The sequence below is a fragment of the Brienomyrus brachyistius genome, chromosome 22 (assembly GCF_023856365.1).
Source record: "Brienomyrus brachyistius isolate T26 chromosome 22, BBRACH_0.4, whole genome shotgun sequence".
Lineage (NCBI taxonomy): Eukaryota > Metazoa > Chordata > Actinopteri > Osteoglossiformes > Mormyridae > Brienomyrus > Brienomyrus brachyistius.
In genome coordinates, this window is record NC_064554.1 from 2,495,239 (window position 1) to 2,514,222 (window position 18,984).

Consider the following 18,984-nt stretch of genomic DNA (forward strand, 5'->3'; position numbering starts at 1 on the left):
ACTTTAGCACACGACGGCAGAATAACATTTCTGCACTTAAACATATGCAAGTGAAAACTGAGGGGATTAAGTTTATGATACCGCAGTCTGATTCTGAGGATTCTTTTGTTTTCACCCGCTTGGTTGTAATGTTGCTATAATAATATGCTGGTATGATTTCACATTAATCGTTATCGCATTTATGTGAATTAACCTGAATTAACTTGCATGCATAAAGCATTACACCTATCGGAAGTAAATAGCGGTTACATATGCGCAAGTTATTTTTAAAATCGGTGTCAAATGACTCCCACGTGCTATAAGCTGCCCTGGATACTTGTTGTGCCTATCACATTACTACAGGGAAAAGAAGAGACGGTCAAGTAATAAGATCAGCGCTGTCAGTATTTGATTGGTTATTTTATTTTTAAAACAAAAAATTACAAAAAATGCCTTTCACTCTTCATATGCATTCATATATGAAAAAAGCAGAAACATTTATTATGAAATGTCAGTTAATCAAAACCAGCGGCAAATTTGTCGTTAGGCGCGGTGGCCAAGTGGTAAGGCGTCGGTCTCGTAAACCGAAGATCGCGGGTTCGAACCCCGTCCGTGCCTTATTGGGGAAAAAAATCGCGTTACATGTCTTTTTAAATCTGTCAAATACGTGTCACAACAGTCTATTCAATGGAGCGGCGAACGTATTTTGGCTACGCAAAATGTATCTTTATATTTTTTTCATACAGTTTCATGGAAAAATATCTCGCAACTAATTACAATTTATTAATTTCATTGTATTTATAACAGTGTTGTGTGAAAGTTGCGATAAGTGAAATATTTTCGGCTTAATCAAAGGAATTAAATAAGATGCATACTGTTTATGCATTATGCAAATAATACACTGTTTGCTACTTCGCCACAAGGAGTCGCTTAAAACGAAAAGCAGGTTGTATCCAGTTACGAATTAGTAGGCCTATTCTAAGAATGACTCTTTAAATTCATAAATTCATTTAAATTTCGTTAGGAAGAAACATAACGTAACAGTAAGGTTCAAACAATCAGATCAATTTAAACAACTTGACACTTATACAGGCATGGTTTATTTTACTGGATCTTTGCTACCGCCGAATATTAATACGATTTATTGTTATTGTAATATTAATCTGTCGTTCTAATGGTGAACTTTTATGCCTATAATAACCTTTAAATTGTCAATTGAAGAATGTTATACCGAAAGACAATCATTTACCATTTGCAAAACACGTGCAGTACTATAGGCTATTGAGTAAAAATAAATTAGGAGATGGTGCAGCACCGCTGTTTTCCAACTGGTGGCAACACTAATCTATTCAATAATTACTTACAGAGACGGAAAAGTCTGGAGAGGCGCCGACAAAGTAATCAGTTTGCTACCTAGAATTCCTTGTTTGGGAGGGAAGAGTTTGCTTGCGCCAGAAAGAGTCAACGACTTGCACTCAGTCTGACTGGTCAGTTATGACAAGCACGTTCGCAGACACGAAGCGGATCTGTAAGGATAACGTCACTGACACATGCGGATGCATGAAGGGGACGGAGAACTTTCCATGATTTTAAAAACGTCTGAGAAAGAAACAGGTATTTTTGCGGCTATGATGGAATTAACATTTTCTTCCGTTTCGGTGGACAATAGGCTACAAACATCATTTTCTCTGAACATGTTGCAGCTTCTTTAAAAGGATCGTATTGCCAAACTCGACATCCGCGTGAGATCGCGAATGATCGAAAGGTTGGACCGAGCCGCAACATATAGTGAACTTAGCTTCGGTACCCATCTCATCCTCGTCGTACGCAATTCTTTATTGCACAGACTGCCTAATATATGAGAGGAAACTGCAGCGAGAGGTGTCAGTGTGAAGGTAAAAAAATGGAGCGTGTGATCGTTTCTGGAAAAAAAAGCCGTTATATGGTATATTTCTTAGGAAAGAAATGTAAATTGGGCTATTACTTTTGGTTTTCTCTCTGCACGGAACATGCGAGAGAGTTTCAGATAATGCACAACATACGGTATATCATTCGGTCAGTAGCCCCAATACTTTCTGTTTTTTCTTATAGGGTAACTATATGGAAATGGACTTTTAAAGATGACTTTCTAACTAGATTCGGTTTAAGTCCGTCACATATTATATTGATCGGGACTTTACATCCATTCATTTGACCCACGTAAGGTGGTTGCCATTCAGAAGAAGCCTTTTGGGAATGTGTCTGAGGTTGGGTCTTTGCGGGCAAGGTGAGTGCTCTGTGTTCTCTCAACTGGCCTACAAAGTCCCAGTTTTTGACTCATGTGACCATCGACGGTGTGTCTTTAAGAGAATTGATCAAGTTCTTTGTCTCCGAGAAACATTCAACCTGCGTAACAGCGTGATATCTAATCGCTGTCAGACTCTCTTCTTTTTAATAAATTTAGATTTTCATTCTAGAGTATAAAAATAGATTCAATACCCCAGTGCATCATAAAATACCAGCCAAATCTAACTATTTAAAACCATTCCAAGTAACCATTGTTTCGCAGGTGACTTATAAATTACGAATTAATGTTTTGAAAGCAGACATTTCAAATATGTGTCAAGAGACCAATAGGTGTGGTAGAAATACAAATAAAGCAGACGCCGTATTGAACTGGCAATGTATTATGGGCTGCCTGGTATGATGAAAGACTAATTCTGTAATGTGGTTAATTTAGGGTAATACATTGCTATACGTAATTTCAGGCACTCGGAAAACTACCACTTTTGTAGTAACTCACAGAAGCAGCGAAAAAAACCAAAAAGCCCAAACCAGTCGTGCTCCTGTTCATTAAACAATACGTCATATATGTTAAGTCAGTGTATGCGAATTCTCGGTTTTTAAATGTTAAAGACATTATGTCTGTCGCTCACGTAGCTTTTTCCTATTTTGAGCCACGCAGTATTACATAAAACTGTGATAGTTTTAATTAATTTCACTACCTCTTAAATAAATGCCTTCAAGATTAGCGCAAATTGCCTATTGTAAACAGATTGTTATACATTCCATCGTCAAATTAAAAACTTTACATATGCTTCAAATAGTAAGTTTTATTAATGAAAGTAATGAAGTTAATAGTTATTCGTAAAATAATTAAAACACATGTTTAATTGTTAAGCTTGAAAAGTGAAATTCAGATTTAATCGGTCATTTAACAGAAGCAAATGTTAGTGCATCATAATACTAAACACGATTTGCTAAAGACTTAAAAGCATAAATGTATAACTGTTTAGTGTACTGGTAATTATTTTAGGAATTATCGATGGAATTGTTTTATTAGTGAAATTTAAAAGGAAACGGTAACATAGCATGGCATTGATGATTATATTTAATTAATTTGAACAATTTCCTGTTTTAAAAATAGGATCCACAACTAATATTTTACTATTTTGACATATTTAAACATTATTCATGCATTTTATTATTTATGTCTTGACGTGTTAAAATGCTTTTTACAAACATCTGTTTAAGAAAGCTGATTCCTTAATATATTTTCTTCATCAATCAGTATTTATGAAGGAAAACGACAGAACATTATTGTGTAAATGCCAAATATTAAATTAGTGGTTAATGTGGTCACTCTCTTTAAAATATTAACTCACGTTATAATGTTACATTTAAGGAGACCTCTAAAACAAATAAATGCTTAGAGCTGTAATTATTTAACAAACTTTTTGATATTTCTTACATATTAAATTATTTAGAAAGTACATAATTTACAACTGTTAAAATCAAATAGCTTATTATCTTCTTACAAGAGCTTTTCTAAAATTGCGCTAAAATTCTTCAGCCACGTCAAAACTTTTTAAACCTGGAACAGAAAAAGTACAACCCAAACACTTGAATGGGTTTTTAAATATAAACAGCAGGAAAATAAATTTAAAAAACATATATAACATTTTTAAACAAAATAAGAGAAACTACAAAACAATACCAATTGTATATTATTCATAATATTATTATTAATAATAATCATAATCACAAGATTTATAAGTTTAAGATACAGTTTTCCTAACCTAAAGACTAGGGCTGAGTTTCCCAAAGTGCTCTTAATACGACTTTGTTCGTAAGTACTGGAAATTCACCCTAGATCATTAAGAAGTAGCACAGGATGAGCACAATGAACTAAGGAATTCTGGGAAATTGACATAGCGAGCTGATTAAATATGAGATACTATGGCACATGTGACCGCCTGCCCGGGATCCCCCAGTGGGTCTGGGCCGCGTCTCACAAACAGCACTGTCCCTTCTGATCTCTCTAACCGAGCAGCTCTGCACCATCGTTTGTCAGCCAGGCTTTGCAAAGAAGTCAGATGCGCGACACACTGGGGATCGTTAAGGCCTGCGGGGAGTGTGTGAAGGTGAACAGCGCCGGGTGGGGATCCCCCTCTCTGAACAGCAAGTGCACCCACCAGAAGGAGTTAATTGTCACTACTAAATTATTGCCAGTATTTAAGGCTGCAGTTTGAGTTTGTTCACCTATTTGCTTCACACGCTGCAAACTGCCTCGGAGTGGGTTGAACTCGCTCACCCTTTTCATACCTCTGCGCAAATCCCAATGCAAGTCCTATTTTTTTAATATGCGCAATTTATAAACCCTGGCGTGCCGGTTTTGAAGAGAAAGAAAGCTGTTCCCGTCTTTTTCCCCACTTAAAGTTCACAGCTGTTGGACGGCTGACAGTTCGACCTGGTAACTTCCAGTCCTTGGAAACTGGGAACCCCCCCCCTCACAATTCCCCAACTGCTCCCTGACCCATTGACTCTAGAGTCACTAATGGCCCCGGGAGTGAAGGGGCTATGGAGTAACAGGTTGGGGGGGGCACCCAAGAGGCAGCAAGAAAAATGAGGGACTTTTGGGGGCAGCTGTGTTTCATGGAACCAGTCATAATGCCCCTAAAAATCCTTATTACTCTTGCAATGTTCAGCCATCTTCTGAGGAGCTTCCGCCTGCCCCCCTGTGGGACCCGCCTGACCCCGCTGGCCATCGCCACATTAGCACGCCAGCACATGCTCATGTGCACCATTTACTTCAATTTACAAGGCAAGTCACATGACTGTACAGCAACGCAGACCTTATATGGATTCCTGCATTCCCAATTACATTTACGGTGGCCTGTGTTTTAAATGATGTTGTTTAAAATGTGTTTAGATGTTTCAACTTCAAGTGTGCTATGAAATAATTTTGTTTTATGCGCCGACAATTAAATTGTCAATTTTCTCTATTCCTGTTGAATGTTGATTTACTGAATTTGAATTTAATGAATTTAAATCTCCAAAAGGGAGCCATCCAGTACAGGATCATATCCATCCACCATCTGCTGACTGTGAACAGGAATTGAGCTGGTTTTGGGTGGGGGAGCCAGCCAATATGTTTCATAACACACACATATATATATATATATATATATATATATATACACACACACACACACTCACCAACAAAAGAATATACTCATGATTAAACATCAAATGTCATTGTATTTCAGATGCATGTCTAAATTCAGCGAAAACATTCAAATGTGAAAATCTAATATTCCCAAATGCTCTCAGATTTCTTCATTTTTTTAGTCTGACTGGTCAGTGCAACTTCCGGAATAATGAAGTTGCATGGAAATTTCAGTGGAATCCCCAATGAGTCACGTGGGGAATTTCACTGTTTCCTAAAAGACTCATATTACCCATTGCTGGAGCTGGGAGAGAGCAGAGGCCCTGGCTTTGGGAAGATGCGGAGAATGACCTGTCAGAACTTGCGGAACTGCCCAGCGCAGGAAGCACCACTTTCCGTGCCCTTTTGCATCTTCGATTCGCTATCGATGCTGTTGCTCTCTTTAGCATTTCCAGCCTTTAATCTCATCACTCTTCCTTAGTCCTCTCTTAGCGTTAGTGTAACATTCCTTTGCTGTGAGTACTAGCATCGTTCTGCCTAGTATTGTTCTCATTAATTTAACTTTTTTTCTTTTTTTTAATGCGATCTCCTGACTAGCTTTAGCTCTTTACCGTTTCTTGTGCCAGGGTGGTAGTACGCCTCTTGCCAACATTTGTAATCTCTTTGCTGCTATTGGTCCTGGCCAGAGAAAACCTCACTGCACGCCACAATCATATTAGCATAAGAGCAATGGCTACTATTAAAAAAAATATGCACACAAACACATGTTTGTCTCACTTCTTCTCACACCTGTACATGCAAGTAAAAACCTGCAGTTAAAAAAAAGGCACAGAAGCCATTGGCAGTGGAGTCCTCGATGCCTGTTAGATGCAGTGCCCAGTGCCAGTGAGCTGGCATGGGAGCCGTTTACCTGCAAACAAGTAGAGGTGTACCAGGCTAATAGGCAGGAACGGGCAGCCAGGGGAAGCCAGAGGCTGGGCCACACCCAGTGGGAGAGTCAGCACCCCCTTGGGGCCTCTTTGCGCTCCTGCTGCTCGCAGCACCCGTGAGGGTGTCAGCCAAACACAGAAGTTAAGTACAGCTACAACACAACCTGGATAAACAGGAAACATAGCATGTTCTGCCAAATGAGAATGCAGTACTTCCACAACCCCTGGTTGGACCCCATGCTATTTAAAACTGATTTATGACACATTTGATCTTAATAAAAGATGGATAGCCTTAGTTATTCCTGTAACAATGTCATCAATCAACTATTCCTATTAACACAAAAGGATATGTAATAGAAGCGACATGCTTGCTTTGCTACTCGTTACCATTAGAATCACTTTGAATACAGCTGTATGCCTGTAAATTGGCAGGCATAAAATTTCTTGCGGGGGGAGGGTGGGGACACTCTGCGTCATCAGGCCATTGCATTTGCATTTATAGCTGACAGTCATTGGCGGAGTAGCAACCCAGTCAGGGCAAACGGACTCCTCTTCTGTCCTGAAACGTTACCAGGCACTTAGTGTTTTAACAGCAGGCAACAATTTAGCCAGCCTTTGCACTGACGGATCATTGTGGTGTTTTTAGGCGCACCCCGATCAGCCTCGGTTTCACGCCATGTGCATCCTCTAGTCCGGCCCAAAAGAGAAAGAACAAAGAGTAACGGGAGTGCTTTTTAGAGCGCCTGGCTTTACGGAGCGTTCGGTCGCCTGTTCCCGCAGGCTTTCGCGAAGACGTCCCGTCGCTTCTCCGGCAGCTGCCTCCGAGGTATCACTGTAGTGGCATCCAAATTAGAAGATGGATTCTAATGAACTTAGAAATTCACTTGAAAGGCAGCACGAGAACAGTGAGTCACCAAATGATTGTGCTTCCCTTCTCAGTCCCTTTATAAACCGTTGCTCACAAAGGCTCACAAGCCCCGATAATTTAAGTGTGGCAGAAACTGGGCTATCTGTTAAACGCAAAACTGAAAAATGTGTTCATACGAACAAAAAATATTTTCTTTTTCCCCAAAGCAGGCGGAAATAAAAGTCCAAAATAAACAGAACCATGTTTGCCTCACACATAAGTGCTTTAAAAACAAACTTGATTAAGTAAATCTGAAACATTTTCAGCTCAGGCAAAACAACTTCAGTGACCTAATGGTCAGACGAGGCTGTGGAAGCAAGACAGGCACTTTGAGAGTGTTTTAAAACTTTCGGTCTTAAACTGACCTAAGCAAAGAGAATCTTGGTGGACCCATGACTTTTTTTTCCCCTGGCTTTCTGGTGGAGGTGTTGATTAATTTCTGGCAAAGCAGATTGTCGACTGCAACCAATTATTACTCAGCAAGACACTCTAGCCTTAAGTAACCCGCAGAAACAATAACTATATTTACATGAATAGACCAAATTGCCCAAAAATTCCTCTGCTGTTTCAGCTCAGCCCCTCTGAATCACAGGCAATTAGAAAACAGAACCCCAGTCGATATTGCAATACTGGTGATTTAAGAAACCAATTTAATGTTGGACTGCCCAAATTTGCATGGGTGTCAATGATGCAATCCTTCCTGGCTGCAATCATTATCAGCTGGCTGCAACATTGTACTACTTCTGCAAGTCCAGGTAGATATCAATTCTGAATTTGGTTTGCTGTTGTGGCAAAAAACTGCTTCACATACTAAGTATCATTTAAATTAACATGTAATATACATAACATATAGACTGTAACATAGACTATCCATCCATCCATCCATTTTCCAAACCGCTTATCCTTCTGGGTTGCGGGGGGTCCAGAGCCTATCCTGGAAGCTATGGGCATGAGGCAGGGAACAACCCAGGACCATCACAGGGCACACACACACACACACACACCAGTCACGCACACATAAAAATGTAGTAACTCCAATAAGCCTCAGCATGTCTTCAGACTGTGGGGTGGAGGAACTGGAGGAAACCCCACGACGACATGGGGAGAACATGCAAACTCCACACACATGGAACCCAGGCAGAAACTCAAACCCAGGGCCGCGAGGCAACAGTGCTAACCACTGCAACACCATGCCGCCCTGTACTACAGTGGAGCATTTCAGTTTTAACACACCTGCAAACAGATCCTCTATTTCTCATCAGACTTTCCAATCGACTTTTCCTACATTTATAAATCAACCCTTTGAATTTGGTCTTTAACTAGTGCAAGTGTTGCCTAAGAAAAGAGAATGGCAAGTAAGCAGGACTGCTTAGGTCAGGTGCATTCGCTGACAGCAAGATTCTGGCCCCTGAGATAGACAACTTTGTAAAATACGGACATGACATCTATGAGCATTTGCGTTAAAAACACCCTGAGAGCAAATTGTCCTGTTGCGAAAGTACGCTAAAGTTTTAACCGATGCTTGAGTCATGATGACGTTACTGTAGCTTTGAGCAGAAAACTTCTAAGTAGATAAGTCAATGCAGATTGCTATGCATTGTCGTCTATTTTTACATTACTCTTCGTTTTTTTATGTTTTTCTGCTATCTAGTTTTGTACATCACTTTGTGACTGTGTTTTTTTTACTGTGAAAGGAAAGGAGCTTAATGAATAAATGTTACTACTGTTTGCTAAGGTGCAAAAACAAGATCTCGGCCAATGGGGCTTGATCTAGCAAAGGGGAGACAACCTCAGCCCTGAACAGCGGTGGAAATTTCAGGTCCAGAAAGTATAAATCCAGACCGTGATTTCCTTTCAACCAAAGAGTTGAGCATAAAAGAGTCACAGTTACAGAGTACTCCACCGGTTGGTTGAAACAAAATCCTGATCTGGATTTCTACTTTCTGGACCTGAAATTTCCACCTCTGGCCCTGACATTCGACTCCTGATGTTCCCCGCAGCACGCAAAGCATGTTATATTTTAGGAGAACAGAAAAGCTCACAATTCAACGTCCCTCAGGGGCAACAAGCTGGCTTGGCAGTGCTTGAGCGTTGGCTGCATTCGCTCTGGTAGTCACTAATCATGACACAACTCCCACCACACCCCTCGCTGGCTAACTGCCCACCCTACTTGCCCAAAAAACACATATAGGGGCCCTCAGCGCTACTGAACCCATTGCCCAATGACCAATATATATGGCGGAGTTTGTCACCAGTGTGTCATCATTGAAATAAAAGTATGAAACGCTTTTGAATGCTTAACAAATACCTAAGGGTGTCAGGGTTCAAGTGGAGGGTGATAGGTCAAGAAGTGTGTGTTACAGCTGACGACAAAAATGTTCAGAGCAAGACAGGCTCAGGGGTTAGAAAGCCTCTGGGCTTTCCTGAAAGTTCCAAGGATTTCGGTGGACTCATAAAACCAGGACGCTTAGCTATAGGCGCCTGCCTTTGCCCCTTAACATATTGAAACAGGAAGTAGAATAACGATTTCCATTGCCAGTCATTTTAATAAATGCTAACGCTTTGCTTTAACTGCACCTTCATAATGCATTTATAATGCATTCATAGAACATTCAATGCACCTTCGTAAGACATTTGCAGAAGCTAGGGCAGTGGTTGTTTAATGGTTAGGTACATGCACTTTTAATTGAAAGATTGCTGGTTTGAATCCCCGACCAGCGAGGTACCCTGACGAGGGTACTGCCCACAGGCACTACTCTCTGGGTGCTGAATTAGCTGCCCCCAGGTATGTCACATTGTCACACATGGGTTAAATGCAGAGGACACATTTTGTTGTTGTAAACTGTGTGCTGTGATGTGTCAACAATGACACCCAATCAGCTTTAACATAATATTATATATTATAATCATATAATCATACTGTCATGCCCGGCTCGTGTGTGCCACGCCCCCTGATTATCCACGTGTGCTTTCCCGATCTTGCCCAGCTGTGTCCTATTATTTTCTGCCAGCTGCATCCTTTGCCTGCCTGTGTCGTCCTTCCCTACCTCCAGCCTGCCTACCTGCCCGTGTTTACCAGTGGATCGTAACAGAATGACCGACCCAAACAAGAGGGAAAAACAGATGAGAAGGAGGAAGCTCGAAGAGCCGACGGTCAGCCTAGGAGCCTGCGCCCTCGGCAAGGTATGTCTCCCGACAGACATCGAGGAGGAAGAACCCCTCCTCCTCGGAGAGTCGGTGCCGCTTACCGGGGAGTGACCGCCGCCCCTCGAGCGGTATTGTTTCCAGCCAGAGCGACTGGCTAATAAGGGGGCCAGCGCAGTACGGGACGCTATCCCGCGTGTGCCTCGGAGGCTTAAAGGGGCCACGCCTGTCCCGCCGCCTGCAGCCGCCCAGCCCGAGGCGCTCCTTTCGCCTCTGCCAGCTGCAACCGCTACGCCTCTGCTGGTGGCTCTGGCTACGCCCGCAGCCATCGCTAATCAATACTTCACCCTCCAGGGACTTTATTGGAGGGTGATGGACGAGCCGGCCGCACAGGGCTCCCCAGAGGAGGACCAGCTTGCCAAGCAGCTGCAGCACGACTTCGCCACGTTCTCGCCCACCTCTCCTCCAGGCAACCTGGAGAGAATGGCAGAGGATCTCAGGACGCTGATCCAGGTCCGGAGAGCTCCGGCCCCTGCTACGAAGTCCGAGCAGCCGCCTCCGCTGCCGCCTGCGGATCCCGAGCAGCCGCCTTCGCTGCCGCCTGCACAGCCCGAGCAGCCGCCTCCACTGCCGCCTGTGCAGCCCGAGCAGCCGCCTTCGTCGCCCGCTGCTCCCGAGCAGGCGCTCCCTCCGCCAGCAGCTCCCGAGCAGGCGCTCCCTCCGCCAGCAGCTCCCGAGCAGGCGCTCCCTCCGCCTGCAGGTCCCGAGCAGGCGCTCCCTCCCCCAGCAGCTCCCGTGCCCACGCCCGAGGAGCTCCCTCCGCCTGCAGCTCCCGAGCAGGCGCTCCCTCCCCCAGCAGCTCCCGCGCCCATGCCCGAGGTGCTCCCTGTGCCTGCAGCTCCCGCGCCCAAGGCGCTCCCTCCGCCTGCAGCTCCCGAGCAGGCGCTCCCTCCCCCAGCAGCTCCCGCGCCCACACCCAAGGTGCTCCCTCCGCCTGCAGCTCCAGCGCTCATGCCCGAGGCGCTCCCTGTGCATGCAGCTCCCACGCCCACGCCCCAGGCGCTCCCTGTGCATGCAGCTCCCACGCCCCAGGCGCTCCCTGTGCCTGCAGCTCCCGCGCCCACGCCCCAGGCGCTCCCTGTGCATGCAGCTCCCACGCCCCAGGCGCTCCCTGTGCCTGCAGCTCCCGCGCCCACGCCCGAGGCGCTCCCTCCGCCTCAAATGACTGTGCCCCCTGGGGCTCTTGTTCCTGGCCCCACTCCTGTCCCTGACCCAGCTCCAGTCTTTCCTGCCCTAGTCCCCGAGGAGGTCCCGGACAGTCCAACCACCGCTCCGCCCTCCTTGGAGGTAGAGGAGCTGGAATGGGACCCCTCGGGGACCTTCTTAGTGACTCCTCTTCCCTCGCCCCAGCGAGATCGACCCCAGCCTAGGGCCCCAATGTCTGTGTCCAAGAAGGGGAGAGGACACAGACGCAGGGCTGGGGTCCCGCCTGCCCTGCCCCCTGGCTCGCCCTCCCTCCTGGCTCGCCCTCCCTTGCCTGCGCTGGGGCTCGGTCAGCGCCTACGGGTCCTGGCCCTCCAGGTCGGCTGTTGCCTGCGGGTCCCCCTCCGAGGCCTCGTCGGTCTGCCTCGCTCCCTCCTCTGACTCCTCGTCGGTCGCCTGCGGGTTCCCCGGACGCGGCTCCTCCGTCGCCTGCGGTTCCCCTAACTCTGGCGCGTCGGAGGACGTCGCCGCCTGCTGCGGCTCCCCCCCTCTCCTTGCCCTCGCCAGGGTCCCCTCCAGCTCCCTCGTCCCCTTCCCTGGTTCTCCCTCCAGCTCCCTCCTCGGTCCCTCGCCCTGCCCCCTGATTATCCACGTGTGCTTTCCCGATCTTGCCCAGCTGTGTCCTATTATTTTCGCCCAGTCTTGTCTATTTCAGTCCGTGTCTTACGTTGGTTTCTTGTCGGTCATTGACGTTGTGTTCCTGTTATAATGTTCCCTAGTCATCTCCCCAATAAATCCCCAGTTTTCCCCGTCCTTTGCCTGCCTGCGTCGTCCTTCCCTACCTCCAGCCTGCCTACCTGCCCGTCTTTACCCGCGGATCGGGCACACATACAATGTTTGTTATTCATGGCAAATTTCTGGATTTAAATTGAAATATGATTCGTATGATTCTACATGAATCACAGAAAACTTTCCTGAATATACTTCAGGTCGCGCCAAACTTCACAAGATTTAAGCAGAGATTAGTTTTCATTTATCTGAAAACAAAGTTTCAAAATTTCAAAATAAGCTCAAGACTATAATGACCAATCTGCCCTTCTGCTATTATCCAACTCCAGAATTTTCCAAACGGTTGAATATTTTAATGTAACAACCTCTCACACACGGTACAATTAACACATTTCGAGACGTGTGCGAGGAAATGCAAGCTAGTCCATAGATTCAGGGTAAGTGCTCTGATCATAAGTACTGCAGACCTCTCATGGCATCTAATCAAACAAAATGTTGATCAGCAGCCCGGCTTGATAGTGGACATATTCCTCACTGTAAGGGCTTAAATGTCTATGCACAGTATTGATGTACACAGCATACACACACACACAAGGTGTCTGGAGCTTCAGCCGGAAAGCCAGTGGGAACACAGCTCACTGCTGAGTCACTCAAACAAGTGAGCGAAGCACTCGGCTAGTTTACAGTTTCTATACTTCATGTACATATGCTGCTCCACGGTCCCAGGGAACGTTATTTCGTGCTGCTGTATGCTGTGGGTTGTATTTGGATGGTTTGACAATAAAGACCCACTGGACTTGAGGTGCACAAGGCAAAAAAACAGGATGGAAAAGTGGCTGGTAAGAGATAAATCAGGGCTGGGAGACTCCTGTGATCAAACTGAATCAAGGATTACACATTTGGGGCGTGGGGGGAGGGATGACAGGTGACTCATTTCGTACCATTGGCTGGCATAAGGGGAATGCTGTGCCTCTGACATGCCTGTTGAAAACCTTCTTACCATTAATACGAACAGCGCACCCGAGCTCTGGCCATTCCATGACTGAATGCCGCTTACCTGCATTACAGTTGTATAATCTTCATTCATTCTAATAAGAGGGAACAGACTTTAATGATTTTAATGAGTGCTTTTTTTGGGGACGTGAAAAGCCCCACAAGTGCAGCATATGTGGGGGTGGTGATTCCGAATACAAACATTTAGCCCAAAGGGCGTCAGCTCAAATCCCGGGAGGAGTCCTCCTGTTGTACCCTTAATAACCTGACCTACTCCTATAAAACACCCTGCAGTATAAATGCACAAAAAACTGCTATGGGTTGAAGTTCTCAGCACGTGTGTATGTGCACAAGCTGCGATTATATGCGACGTGAATAACGAATAAAGCTTCCCGCTTCAAGGGTGAGTCCAAACGGCCTCAGTGCCTGGTTCCGTGCTCTCCGATCCGCAGTCGGTTCAAACTAGAATATCAGGATGGGCAGGTGTGTAATGAAAAGCTGAATAATGAACAAAGAGCGTGACTCATCATGCTCTGTTCCCGCATGAGAATTTGCATGCTCACTGTATGGAACTCGCACACGAATACTCAGGTATTATTACTGTATGGGGCACTCCAGTGCTTTGAGTACCTCACTGACATGAATACCTAGATATACTCATGGTCTGTTGTGGATAAATACTTGGAAATACTGACACGATGTTTGTCTGTACTTCAATATTTTGCTATTCTCACTATTCACCATTTTTGCAAGAATATTCTCACTCTTCAAAGTATTTGTACTCAAAAATTTAGGAATACACATTGCCTTTCATCCGTGAGTACTTATGGGCATCAAACTTCTAGACAAGAAAGTAAATCAATTAGCCACACCCCCACAGTGATCATTTTACTGGGTAAATTAAGGGATCCTTCAGTTATAATCCCTTTTAACAAGCTTATGAAAATTGTAATACTCTGATAAACATCTGTCTGACTTTTGGTCTGACATTTCATGAAATTTTGCAACCATTTTGCAAGCTTTTTGACACATGTACCTACTGCTCAGCCCTGTAACAGCTGCCATGACTCCAAGGCATGAGCTGGACAAGCTAGTGACTCAGGGTCAGCCAAGGTTGCACAGCCCACACTACTAAACACAATCCACGCATTGCTTAACGCTGAACTGATTTTAGCTCGGCTTCCCAGTCGAGCAGGACAAGCACTGTTGCTCAGCAACGATAGAACTGCCCTCTGATTGGACCACTGTAGCAGGCAAAAGCAGAACCCTATTAACTAAGTCACTATTTCTCTCCAAAATCTTCTCAAAACGTCTGTCACTGGATAGCACGTGGGGGGTTATAAATGCTCGAAAAGTTCTAAAAAGTAGTCGTTACAGTGGCACATTTCATTGACAATTTGGGATTATGTGCATATAATTACAACAAGCAGCCATCTATTAGGATCCCACTGCACCCACAAAATGTGTTTTGGCAGGTAGAGTCGGGCAGGGATCACTGACAAGCATGTTTCTGTGAGTCATCGCAGGGAGGGAGAGTGAAGCGCTTCGCGCCCAGACCGAGAGGAGTTCCCTCCCCAGCACAGAGACTTATGTGGCCTAACTCACAGCACCCCCATTTCTGCCTCTTTGCACAGGAGCAGACTCGGGTAACAAGACGGTAAAGCTAAGAGGTAGCACTGCAGTCCGTTACCCGCTGCTGCTGCAGTTCACAGATGCAGGAACGAACCGCTGCGGCGCTACGCCTGAGGAAGCCTGTCAGCCAAATATCCACCTGTATAAACAGGTCAGTCTTGCTCAAAACATTATGGAAATCTGTGGATGAAAGCACCCAACAAGACAATGAGTGGCACAAATTAAACGGAAACTTATGGAGATTACCTACGGATTTACGGAGGCGTTTTTGAATAAAGCTTTTACCTGCAAGACTTTTTTTTAACCCCAAGATAGCTGGTGACATATAGGATTATTACTTCGGTAATCCTTATAAAATGAAGACTTAAAGCACTTGGTACTACTTTTATGTTAGTTCAGAATGCCAGCAGCTGCTAAGAATCTTCCCAGCACCATCTATGACTAACAGAACCCAAGTAAACAGACGCATCCGCTGGCCGTGATGAGAGATTATCCCAGCATGTTTATCGATGTTGGGAAGTGAGGCGTTGGAGGAATCCCACAGGCAAACGAGGCTGGACATGATGGAGTTCGCAGGAGGCCTTCGTGTCTTGGGGGGGAGGGGGGGGCTAGTTCTGCACACTGCAGGGTGTCAGGATGGTCATACGTGGGTTGTCTCATCCCTGGAAGGACGGGTGTGTTTGAGTAACTGCAGCGCTGTGAATGTGCTCAGGGTGTGGCTTGTGCGTTTATGACTCACACGGTGGCCGTAAGGCAAATGCCATAACTGAAGAGAGGCAGCATGTGGCGTGCGGAGGATGCACTGCACAGGCCTTCCGAGGACTAAAGGTCCGCTGTAGAGACACTTTATGGAAAAAAGAGAATCCTGAGGGCAGACTTAGCAGCTTAGCTTCTCATTCGATCCAGATTCAGAGTCACACCGGCAGCACGCAAACGCTCCCCCCTCCTGTGGGTCCGCTTCATTCACACATCTGTGCATTAGGGCATCCCCCTCCAGAAAGGTCTGACATATGTGAGTGACATCACATCTGGGGAAAGACGAGCAGAACCCATCTCTCCTGCTGCCACTACAGGGTAGGGACAAGGAGAGAGAGGGAGCGAGAGAGGGAGCGAGAGAGGGAGCGAGAGAGGGAGCGACAGCAAAACTGGGACAGTGGAGTTTTCCTGCTCTCATTCGGGACAGAAAGAGGTCACCCGCACCTACGAGCTCTCCGGTGCGCGTGGCCACCTCTCTCACCCGTCCTCAGTCCGGTGTGCTAGATTCCTGCAGAAGCGTAAGGGCGTGCCATCAAACGTAAACCTAAACCCTTTATTTAAAACCAGCAATTAATACGAATGACTGAATTTTATTAGTTACATTCAAAAAACCTAATTGAGCTAGTAAAACCCTTAAATGCTAGAATCTCACATGAAACCATTAATATAAATATTTCCATAACCTAAAAAAAACGTTAATTTTGAAATTTAAAATGCTATGTTAGATGTTATTAAATCAATAACAGAAGAGCAGGACAACCGATACAGGTGGAGGTTTATGGGTAACATTGGTGTTCCTTATCTCCCACAGCACTTAACTTTAATGGCCTTGAACTCATGCTGAATTGCAGATGTTGTCCAGCCCTTGGATGGACCACAGATAACATGCTTAAGCTTTGGGGAAGACCTTGGCGAGAACTGGCTTAGGACTCAGACCTAAATGGCCAATGGTCAATCCCATAATTAATGAAGTACATCTTGGAATGGTACCGGGTGACATGGATTTATTTGGAAGGCACACATGGGCAATCACCCATGCATGGTTCCCCTTGATCCCCCACAAGAGCAGGGGTGGGGAACCTGATCCATGGAGAGCCGGTGCAGGTTTTTTGGATGACTTCTCCATCAGCCAATAATAAAACAGTGGTTCTCAGCTCCAGTCTTGGGGTCATTAGCTGTTTGAGATGTCATCCTAAAAATCTGCACTGGTCTTCTATGAATTAGGTTCCCCTCCCCTATCCTAGTGGCCCTTACTACAAAGTGCTGTGAGGTTCAACCAAGCCAGGGCTCCTCGTAATCCAGCTCTTTCTTTGAGAGCTTCCAGCCAGAGTGGATGAACTTAGTCTCATATGAAGAAATTCTGATGCAATCTTGCATGCCTTTAAATTCTCTTTGCGCACCTGCTCCCCAAAACAGCGTTTAAGTTGAGCCTCCATATTCTCAAAAAGGATACCAGAAGGATAATTGCCTTAAGAATTAGGGCCCTACTTACCTGGCAAGGCTGGGTTGCACTGAGGACATCCGCCTTGCCAAGCTGGAAAGCATTCCCATCTTCCGCCAGTTTTCTGCGGCTCTCATGGCTAAGAGTAATCCATCTCTTTTATAGCAATAGTAGCCCTTCTCTTTGGGATATAGGAAAAATACACCCGGTGACTGTAGTGCTCTTTGGGATCATCTGGGAACAAATATATTCCAGACACAGGACCTAGACCTAACGGGAAAAGGGAGCTGCAAAGTCTTGAGTCTCTTCGGCACCTTCTCTAGGCTCTCGGAGTCAGCCCTGTCATGAGCTTTCACAGCATTTCAACTACGTAAGGCTCATTTTTGTTAACCACTGAGGCAGGGTGCCTCTGGAACCTCCACATTACAGCTTCAGACAAGATCTTCTAGTAAACCGACAAGGGATTCATAGGCTACCAGTTACAAAGGTCTACAGCAGTGGTCACCAGCCCTGTTCCCAGAGATCTACCACCCTGCACAGCTTAGGTACAGCCCTTAATGTAACACACTTGGTATAGATAAGTACTGGACCCAGTATGTTAAAGCTAATGCTAGTCTTTGATACTGACATGCACCTGAAAGACCTGATTATCTGTATCAGGTGTGTTTAATTAGGGCCGCGCCTAAGCTGGATGCAGGGTTGATGACCATTGGGCTACAGTCGCTCTCTTCTTCATGGTTAAAGTAACTGTACACAGCCACAATGAGGGGTCAGTCTTCTTCCCGTGCAGATGGTACCGGAGACCTCAGAATTCCAGCTGGTTCCCACGTGCAGCCGGCACATTGATCTTATGGAATGTGTGCACAGGCCAAGGGGAATCTTTGATGCCTAGTTCAGGAGCTTCATGGTACCGACTTTCCAGGTTGAGATAACTGTCAAGTTAAACAAGGAATGAGCTCAGAGGAAGGCCGTCGTAAAAGTTTATAGAATGTGAGGTACAGCAGAGGCCAGCACCTGCATCCTTGTCTCTCCAGACAGCATCACGTTCAAGATGCTATCATGGTTGGATATTAGTTCTCTGAGACGGAACTGTACAAAAGAAATGTGTGCGTCATTAATTTTGACGTACGGTACAAATGAATGACATAAAAAAAAAAAAAAACGTTAAAATACGTAGCAGCCTCTTTGATACTGTGAATACTGTACGGCAGGCCTGCGCAACAACTTTGGCTAACAGCTTCTGCCAAGCAACTAAATCATAAGTAAAATATCAGCCGAGTAGCAGTTTAGAAGATCGCCACACTTGCTCTGCAGTATAGAATAAAGGCTCTGCAAACTGTGGGATTAGACAGCTGTGATAAAGGCGCACATCATTTATTTTAAAAGGTGCATTCCTGGTGCGTGCGTCGGAGGCCCCTGGCGAGGGAGGCGGCCTGCTTATCGCGCGTGGAGCAATGCTGGGAATGAGGACACGGTGATTCGCACAGCGATCAAAGGCGGGGGGGGGGGGGGGGGGTTACGATTCTGCCTAACGCGAAATACATTGTCTGTCAAAAACCTGTTGAGACACTACAGTGCCACCCAGTGGCTCCCCATTCACATTGCAGGCCAGGATACAATAAAAAAAAAAACTTTTTTTTTTATACAATAACACTAAATATCACACAGAATTGAAGATATAATCTCCGAAACACTCAAAAGGAAACAAATTGGTGTGGCTATCCAACATGAGATCCCACCAAACTTCTCAGTCCACGACCCCCAATAACGGTGCAAGAGACGC

At 45.4% G+C, this 18,984-nt stretch overlaps 1 protein-coding gene and 1 non-coding gene across 12 annotated transcripts; both read left to right on the forward strand.

Moving 5' to 3' along the window:
* The first annotated feature begins 525 nt into the window (after positions 1-525).
* On the forward strand, positions 526-597 carry trnat-cgu (transfer RNA threonine (anticodon CGU)). Its single transcript has one exon. It is a non-coding gene; the product is annotated as a tRNA-Thr (tRNA).
* A 786-nt stretch (positions 598-1,383) lies between these two features.
* Positions 1,384-12,403, forward strand: LOC125717772 (uncharacterized). 11 transcript variants are annotated; one of them, XM_048991024.1, is made up of 4 exons: positions 1,384-1,593; positions 10,255-10,426; positions 10,742-11,446; positions 11,480-12,403. In XM_048991024.1, the coding sequence occupies exons 2-4, from the start codon at positions 10,337-10,339 to the stop codon at positions 12,029-12,031; spliced, it is 1,347 nt and encodes a 448-aa protein (XP_048846981.1). In that variant the 5' UTR covers positions 1,384-1,593; positions 10,255-10,336; the 3' UTR covers positions 12,032-12,403. The 11 variants fall into 11 exon arrangements, with proteins under 11 accessions (XP_048846981.1, XP_048846982.1, XP_048846980.1 ...); XM_048991025.1 differs by having other exon boundaries at positions 10,297-10,426; XM_048991023.1 differs by having other exon boundaries at positions 1,386-1,593; positions 4,947-10,426.
* Positions 12,404-18,984: the final 6,581 nt, after the last annotated feature.